Source organism: Culex quinquefasciatus, chromosome 3 (assembly GCF_015732765.1).
Source record: "Culex quinquefasciatus strain JHB chromosome 3, VPISU_Cqui_1.0_pri_paternal, whole genome shotgun sequence".
Classification (NCBI taxonomy): Eukaryota; Metazoa; Arthropoda; class Insecta; order Diptera; family Culicidae; genus Culex; species Culex quinquefasciatus.
Window position 1 is genome coordinate 76,974,723 of NC_051863.1, and position 8,812 is coordinate 76,983,534.

Here is an 8,812-nt window from a genome sequence, read left to right on the forward strand (position 1 = left end):
GTTACAGCAGAATCCGCACGGTCGGGTTGTTTATTTGGTCTCGAGGAACGCGCTGGCCGATCTTCATGTTTGGCCAGAACTCGGAATGCAAGGTGGTCAAATTAACGGGGGAAACCGGAACGGATATGAAGCTGATTGCCAAGGGACAAATTATCGTGACCACGGCAGAGCGGCCGCACCGTACTTGTGCACCACCTCCATCGGGTCCGGGTAGTTCTTCTTGCGCTTGCTCATTTTCTGCCCGTGGGCGGCCAGCACCAGCCTGGTGCAGTTCGGTCCGGGTAAATCTCAGAATTCCATAAAGTTAGCGCACCAGCTAGGTGCGCCATCGTCACCTCCAGCTGGGCCATGGCCTTGGCGGCATCGTCCGCCTCCACGTACTGGACGTAACCGAAACCCTTGGAGCGTCCCGTCTCCTTGTCCATCACCAGCCGGAGCACCGTAACGGTTCTGAAAGGAGCGAATTCTGCCTCCAGCTGCTAGATGGTGATGGTCCGCTTCAATTTTCCCACAAACAGGACCTTTCCCTTGGTGGATTCCTTCGGAGCCTTGGCCTTTGCAGCAGCGGGACTGGCAATCGGAGCAGGAGCCTCCCGACCTCGAGACGGAGCTCCTCGACGGATTCCGGCGGTTAGAGCGGTCATGCGCACGAGGCCATCATCCGTAAAGGTGGCCAAAATCAATCCGTCTGGACGTGACATCCTACCGAACATGAATTAACCTAAATTGGTTAAATTTCTCAAGTTTTTCAAACTTTTTAGAAAAACTTATGTAGTACCTAGGCCATGAGAAAATTCTAGAGCAGCAAAACGAAAATCGAACGGAAGTAAAGACGAAATCCAACGTCATATCGATAAACAATCTTGTCCTCCTTCTCGAACCGATCAATGTTCTGCAAACGTCCTTGATTATGTCCTTGACGCCGTCTTCCTTGAAACTGAAAGAGACATCATTATTAGCAACGACTTCTAGAGAAATGCTCAAGATATCAAACTCACCGCAAATTCTCCGCACGCTCAACCGGCGAATTGATGAGGTACTACTTAGCGCGTCCTCCCCGTACTTATGCAACACCTCCATTCGGTCTGGTTAAATCTTCTTGCGCTTGCTCGTCTTCTGCCCGTCGGCGGCCAGCACCAGCCCGGTGCAGTTCAGGTTCTTGAACGGCGGCTTGTTGAACAGGGCCGTCGAGATGACGAGCAGCGTGTAGAACCAACCGCGCGTCTGATCGATTCCCTCGGGAAGTTGTAGGTAAGAAAGTAGTCGGCGGTTTTGAACGGGTAGTGATTCTGGGCGAACGACATCAAACCAGCAAACCCCTCGGAATGCGCTTCAACGCGGAATTTTCCGGCACGGCGGATGGAATTTTGATGTGATCGATGCTTTCGTGGTGCAGATCTTCGGATCTTTTGTCAATTTCGGTCGTTTTTTTGTGGATTCCGGCCGGTAAGAGGTTACACAACTACACATTTGTATCAGAACCAAAAAAAACTTTTTGTCGGACACATTCAAAACAAAAACAATGGTTTGACAGATCTAGCTGTCGAAGTGTCAATTTTCCAAAAATCGCGTGAAGAAGGTGCACGCTTAATGGGGGAACACCATTTTTGAGTTCGTTCAAGCAAAATGAAGTTCGGTTCAGTGATGGCAATTTTGAGATGAGTTTGTTTTGATTTTGTTTGGCAAATTTGAGATCACTGAACCGAACTTCATTTTGATTGGCGACTTTGCCGAAATAAAACCAGGGATCTGACACGCATGCAGTTTCCTGAAGTCCCCCCCGAAGGCGCTGTCAATATTGTTTACGTGTGGTTTTTGAAAAGGTCGTATGAAATAAATACATAAACTTTGTCCCCAAATTATTTTTTTGTCAGTTTTGTTTTTATCTTTTGCATGTATTTGCGAGATAATACAATTATTACCTACATTTTTCCACATTTTACATTTATTAGATCAATAAAACAAAGTTCTACTTGTCGATACGATACAACCAAACTCACTAAACTAAACTGAAAATCTTAATAGCTTCAGTTACCTTGAAATAAAATTAAATTAGTTTGATTCTTCCTGACCGTTGGTTTGAATTGAATACTTATTAAATTTCAGTCAAAAAGCTTTAAACTAGCTGCACTGAACACCACAGTGCTGATACGCCAACATTATCTGCTTGACGGAATTGAATTCTGTTCCCCTAGTTGTCCCCTGAGATTAAATGTAAAAAAGAAAAAAAAAATAAAAACGTTTTAATTTTTCTTATTTATGTTCGATGCGCATACGACATTTTCAAAAGCCACGCGCCAAAAACTTGGTTCGATCTTGGTTCGATTTTGACTTCACTCGCTTTATATGTGGATGGCAGTCGTGACGTAGCCGTGAATAAAACAGTGACATTTCAGGACTAAGCGCGTTTTGAAAGTAGGTGTTTTGGTAAGTTTGCTAAAATAAATCTTTTATTTGAAAAAAAACCTACCGGTAAATTTGTTATTTTACAGAAATATTTTTGACGCGCCGGATTGATTACCAACGGAGAACCTTGAGAAGAACCGTTAACCTAAAAGCAGCAGGAGTTTCTACGGAGCGATGCCAGGTTGCCGTCCAAGAGTAGTATCAACAAAATTTAATGTTTCGCGAATTTCAATCTTTCCCATAACAATCTGAGCCATGACAAGATCTGTAGATAGTGTGAAAAGTCTGCAAGCACGAAAAGCAAACAAAACAATGTAAATAGAGCTTTATGACGTTTCGCGTACGCACACTAGCGCACCATTTGGTTTTGCTGGCTGACAAAATTTAACCTCACTTTATTTTCGTGTACGTACACGCAATACATACGCACGTAGAATGCTCTTTGGGCTTCGGTTCGCGTGTTCAGATGATGGTAAAGAAAGTGCACTCCTACAAGGTGATTTCGCTGATGCACAAGCTAAAGGCCGCCAAGGTGATTCCGTCGAGCATTGTGCCCAACTACGAAAATCCGTACCGGGTGTCGTTGACCTTCCTTAACAGGCTGTGCACCAACATTCCGTTCTAGATGTTTGGGATAGTGTACGATACATGCGACTGGTCGACTGGCTAGAGGCGCCAGGGCAGTACATTCAGGTTTGTTTAGCTGCTTGATTTTTTGAATTGTAGTTGAAAATGTAACTTCTAGGTCAATCTGGAGCTGCACAACACTTTCAAGGCCGACGATCTGGGCAAGGTATTTATTCAGTTAAAGGTGGTGGAGCGCAGGAAGCAGACCAGAAACACCGGAAATCAAGCCGGAGCCGGACCCCAAGAGGTTCCCATTCTACTACTTGACCCATTCGATCAAGAAATTGACCAAGATCCCGTTGCACTTTTTCTGCTTGTTGAACAGTTTTCGCGTGCGAATGTATGTACTTGCGAAACTATTTCAGATCAAACTGTCAGCGAACATTTGCAAATTACGAAACATGGACGGTGAAGGCCATCAAGAAGAATCTGAAGAAATGCAAGTGGGACGCGGCCCGGTACGCGCTTCATCTTTTGGCCGATTTGTTAAATTGTCACGTCATCTCTCTTGTTGCTCTAGCCGTTGGCCTAGGTTGGCCGGGAGTTGTACTAGAAGAAGGAATCGGCGGTGGAAAATTTGCTGGGTCGGATTTAGGTGTTTTTGAACAAGCGCACCAAGAAGCATCATAATTCGCCTAATTCGCAGGAGTTTACCAATTTTAACTGACAGAATCTATATCAACCAAAAAAGAAAACAAATTCAGGAGCACAAGAACAAAAAGGCTCGAAATTCATAAATAATTTTAAACATGTCATGTTTCTGATGTTTGTTACTTTATGTCATTTGTTTGAGCTAATCATTTTTCAAAAGTTAAATATAATAATATTTTTTTGGATTTAACGCATAATTGCGAGAGCAAGTATCGAGCGTAGCAAGAGAAAAAAAAATGAGAGAGCGCGCAAGCCAGAATATTAATAATCTGCCTTGCGCGCTCTCTCGTTCCTCTTCTCTCGCTACGCTCGTTACCTGCGCTAGTGCAGGCAAAGCGCAGGCAGAAACAGTCTGAAGCGAAACGTTTGTGCGGCTGGTCGTTGTTTACGTTTTGTGTGCAGGTATAATTTTCAAACAAATCATTTGATTTACCAGATACTTTGTTTACATTTTTCTTTTTTATCATTTCAGTGCCGTGGAGAACTTGAACCAACGGAACAGCTGGTGCTGGAGGATTCGATCGGCAATCATAAGAGATCTTGGCGGCAGCCGACCGACAAAACAAAATCGAAGCGAACGCACGATTGGCATTAATCAAGGAAATCATTTGAATCATCAGATAAGTACACATATTTGAATCTTACATTCTACTCGATACTTTGTGATTTTTTTTCTTATTTTTTCAGGTTTGGACGACTTTGGCAGTATGATCAACCGAACAGAATCGGCAATCAACTAGAATTAAAGCCGAAAAAGTTCAAATATTATTGTTGTGAACCATCCGTCAAAAAGTGAACAAATTTATATGATGAACTTAATTTACCATTTGATAACCATGTATCAAAAAGTAAAAACTGGTCGGCATTGTTCGACAAACCTTAAATAACAATTTGAAAACTATTTCTCAAATAGTGAAACTGGGAAAAAATGTAGGATAAACCTTAAATAACCATATGAAAACTATTTCCAAAATAGTAGCGGTAGGTAAAAATAGCAAGAAAAACCCTAAAAAACCATTTACAAACCCTTTCTAAAATAGTAGATGCAAGGTTAAAATTTGTAAGAAAAACCTTAAAATACTTTTTAAAAACCATTTCTCAAACAGTAAAAACCGAGAGAAAAAGGTCGCTTTTACGCGAAAATTTACTTTATTTTTACCATTACACAAATGGTAATTTGACGAAACGTTGTTCGGGGATTTTTAAGGTTACCGTTGCTAACCACCCTCAATTCAGATGGTCGAACTTTATGATAAATGGTAGGGTACCATTTCCGATATGGTATTTTTAAGGTTTTGCTACCATTTTTCAAATTGTGGTTACGATCTCTGAAATGGTGACAAAACTATTTAACAAAAAGTTTTTTTAAGGTTCTCGTTTATGCGGGATGTTCTAACAATAGCTGTTTCGAACCATCCTAATCGTATGACGAATAGATACCGTTCATTAAATTGTAGGAAAAAAAATCAACCATTCGAATACAAGGGGTAGGACAGTGAGTGAGTTTGAGAAATATTGAATAATTTTGAGTAAAATTGAGCCACTCGAGTTACTCAGAATTTCCTAATCTTCACGAAAGACGTAACGGATTTTGACACTGACATTTGACAGCGATGACGATCGCCGTTGACAGATGCAAACAAATAATCGGCGGAAAAAGTACTAAATAAGTAAACGAGACAAATAAGCGACTGAAAAATTCTGGTTCTGATGCTCAAATTATTTTTCTACCATGACTCGGAGAAGGATTAGTCTGTTCTGCTTGAGAACACCAAGGAAACACCGACTAGCCGATTCCGGCCATTCAGGCGGGTGGAAGCCGGTCTGCCTGCGGCTGTTGCTGCCGTGCCGGCCGTCATCGGTGCCACCACCACGCAGATGATCTCGGCCAATGACAGGAACGATGCGAAACCCAGACCATCGGATTGTAGGGCGAAGCAACCGATGGATTTTGAGGAGGCGCGCAAAGGACGGTGTTGAACGGTCGGCTGGTCTTCGATGCGATGGTCATCAATATAAGTTCTTTCTCTCTTTATAATCCGTTTGCTTCGACGGATGCTAAGGCAGGCTTTTTTCGGGAGGAGGGTTCCGGTTGCCACATTAGGAGAATCGTTGGAACGAAGGAGGAAACGGGGAAATTGGTATTGATGAGAAGGAATATGAAAGTTGGATTTACTTTATTGCAGAAAATCGGACCCTGTGTCAAACATTTAAGATTTCGTGTCAGATTCCAGCGCCATGGACGTCAACGTGGCCAAAATCTCCGCTGGCCGCTGGCTCCGAAGTTTAAACTATTTTGTTTGAACCACACAATTTTTCAGCTGGGACCGTTCCGACGGCAGCGACAGTGGTATTTATAAAGAGTTGGTTAGAAGAGTCATCCGATGGAACCGTTTTGTTCGTGCAGCAGTCTCGCAGCCTGAGATTGTGTTCGCACGGGTAACATTCTGCGGAACCTTGGATTTGAATTTTAGTTGGTGACCTTTTCTACTCCACTCCACCGATCCACGGAAACAATCTTCCTGTTCCGATACACCAGACAAGTACATTACGCGTTCCGGTGGCCAGCGCCGTCTGGCTCGTTTTAAAAACAAATTATTTATGATTGAATCTAGCTTATATCACTAATTGCGTTAGCCCTTTGTAGTAACGCAGGCAAATTTTGACTAAGGCAGTCAGGAACGAACTCAGGAAAACCAGCTTGAGGCCAGGTTGTGTTCCGTTAAGTAGTTGCGGCTTGTTACGGTGGGTAGGCGATTTGTACGATGCTTCGGCAGGCTTTGATGTTGGGCAAGTTGATGCAGTAAAAGACAGATACCGGTCCGGAACTGTCAATTTTGGCCGTCTTGCACCTTTTCCAGAAAAAAACTGTTAAGAAGATTTTTGCATGGTTGGCCAATAGTCCAACACGTTCCGCCGAAAGAGGCCTGTCCAAAGCCAAAGAGCCTTAATACGGACTACCGGAAGTCGCAGCGGACCAGTGCTGGGGTTACATGGAACTGGTAAGAGGTCAACACTTGGCGGGAACGGTTACGCTTAACGACCATAAAGGGGGGGGGGGGCCTTAATAGTAAATGGCCTTCCGATAAACCTCCTAGAAAGGTTCCTTTTGTTCCGAAATCGGCACTAAACTTGCGAAATTGGGCAGCACCGTAACCAGAAAATTTTTCTTCAACCTAATTGTCACGCTCATCTGTCAATCTATACACATTCAAATATTCCGTAACCTGTCTGAAAATCGTTCTAGAGGAAAATTGAGTAACTTTGAGTAACATTGAGTCATTGTGAGAAATTGAGTCACTCAGTTACTCTCTGTCCTACCCCTTGTTCGAATATGTCAAGATAAGTGTAACAATTCGGGAAATAGTACCATTTTAATTTTGTTATATGGTCGTGACATTATATCAACAATATCACAAATGGTAACCATACCAGAAATAATTTTCTTATGATTTCGACAGTTTCACCTTTGGTATTTGATTATGCGGGTTGCGCTCGTATCTTTGAGACCCCTACAAGAAAATCACCAAAACTGATTTTTTCTCAATACGCGCAATATGTGGATGACAGTCGTGACGTAGCCGTGATTTTAAGGTTCTGTTCGTACGAGGGGTTTACAAATGGTGAATTCAATTTCACCGGTCGGCCATATTTGACGGCCAAATTTGTTTGAAAAAAAAAAACGTCCAAAGCTTGGTTTAGAATTTCTAGGCTCAGTGAAAGACATATCGAGCTGTCAAATCGCAACATTGAGTTAAACTTTCTGTGCAGTTGCTGGAAGCTTACCAAGGCTTTTAAAAAAATTTAACTACATGCATGTTGCACGCACACACTTTCATTTTTAATTTCTCGATACTTCTAAAATAATAAAAAAAATACGAATTCCTCGTCCCAGGGTTCTGATGTAAACAACGATCGAGTTCGAGTTGTTGCTGTCCCTGCGAAAGCGGTGTATGCACTTCGGAAGGAATCGGTCAAGAAAAATTTCAAATGGGCAGCAGCAGCAGCGGAAGCAAGCCAGAGAGGGTGAAGAAAAGCCCGAAGAAAACGCTCCCTCTCCTTTGCTCTGCTGTTCGTAAAGCTGTTTCTTTACCCCTTTCTATCCGATCTCCATACTAGCCTGAAACATGTAACTGTAGTTGTCTTCGGGCAGCAGGATATAAAAAAAACTAGCGTTATGTTGCATGACAAAACTTTTGGTTATGCAAACAAACAAACTTCTGTGGCACTCAGGGGCAGCCATGCCAGATACACAGATAAATCTGTATTTTATAAATTTGTTCGATCCCAAAAATCTGTAGGGGAGAGTGGGGAGACTTGATCCCCTTTTTTGTATCGCACATAACTCTGTCAATTGGGTACTAAAGCCCTATGCCAATTTTTATGTACAACGGTAAAAAACACGATTAAAAACCATTTCTGATCACTTTTTTTCATTTTATTGCAAAATTTTTTTTTTGACAAGGCAACATTTTTTCGATGGATCAACTATGGTCCCCTTGGAACGACCTGTCAAGTAGGAGCTTTTCTGTCAAGAAGGACCGCGAGGTTAATTTTTCAAAATTGCTTTAAAAATCCATTTTAAGCTCTTTATGGTCGTACAAAGGGTCATTGTACTCAGAAAAATGAGCTTTATCGCTGTGAACAATAATATCAGCAATCTAAGCTTCATTTTAGGACCCAATTTATCACAAAACTATGATCTTTTTGCATGAATTGAAAGTTTAAACATTCAACTATTGTGAAGGCAGACAAAAATCAAAATACGAGCGCAACTTGTCAAAGCCTGTTGCGCCCGTTGCGCCACGGGCTGATGTACACGCTAACGACAAACCACTCAATTTTTGTATGGCGCAACAGATTTTTTTGCGGAACAGAAGAGATGCGCGCTTCGGTTTGGTGGTGCGCGGATAATATGTTTGGCTGATAAGGTTATTTCATCAGATAAACTCTTCGAATAATGCCAAGCGTTTTAAGAAAATATTTTAAACCGGCATTTTCAAAATGTTGGGGGTAATTTGATACCCCTTTCAACATTTTGAAGAAATCTTAAGCAAAATGTTTCTTATTAATCCAAACTTTTAATTTTCTATAAGATACAGCAATTTCACACTAAACCTGTACGTTT

At 42.1% G+C, this 8,812-nt stretch overlaps 1 protein-coding gene across 2 annotated transcripts; it reads left to right on the plus strand.

The window, feature by feature from the left end:
- Nucleotides 1-2,795: 2,795 nt before the first annotated feature.
- LOC6037273 lies at nucleotides 2,796-3,821 on the plus strand. 2 transcript variants are annotated; one of them, XM_038262513.1, is made up of 3 exons: nucleotides 2,796-3,099; nucleotides 3,152-3,280; nucleotides 3,359-3,821. In XM_038262513.1, exons 1-3 carry the CDS (start codon nucleotides 3,055-3,057, stop codon nucleotides 3,443-3,445), a joined length of 261 nt encoding a protein of 86 aa, XP_038118441.1. In that variant the 5' UTR covers nucleotides 2,796-3,054; the 3' UTR covers nucleotides 3,446-3,821. The 2 variants fall into 2 exon arrangements, with proteins under 2 accessions (XP_038118441.1, XP_038118440.1); XM_038262512.1 differs by having other exon boundaries at nucleotides 3,152-3,821.
- The last annotated feature ends 4,991 nt before the right edge of the window (nucleotides 3,822-8,812 follow it).

Excerpts from the sequence above, each read along its gene's own strand:
- LOC6037273 (XM_038262512.1), top strand. The coding sequence starts at position 3,055 with ATGCGACTGGTCGACTGGCTAGAGGCGCCAGGGCAGTACATTCAG. Across the intron at positions 3,100-3,151 it reads CGCCAGGGCAGTACATTCAG|GTCAATCTGGAGCTGCACAA; the intron begins GTTTGTTTAGCT and ends TGTAACTTCTAG.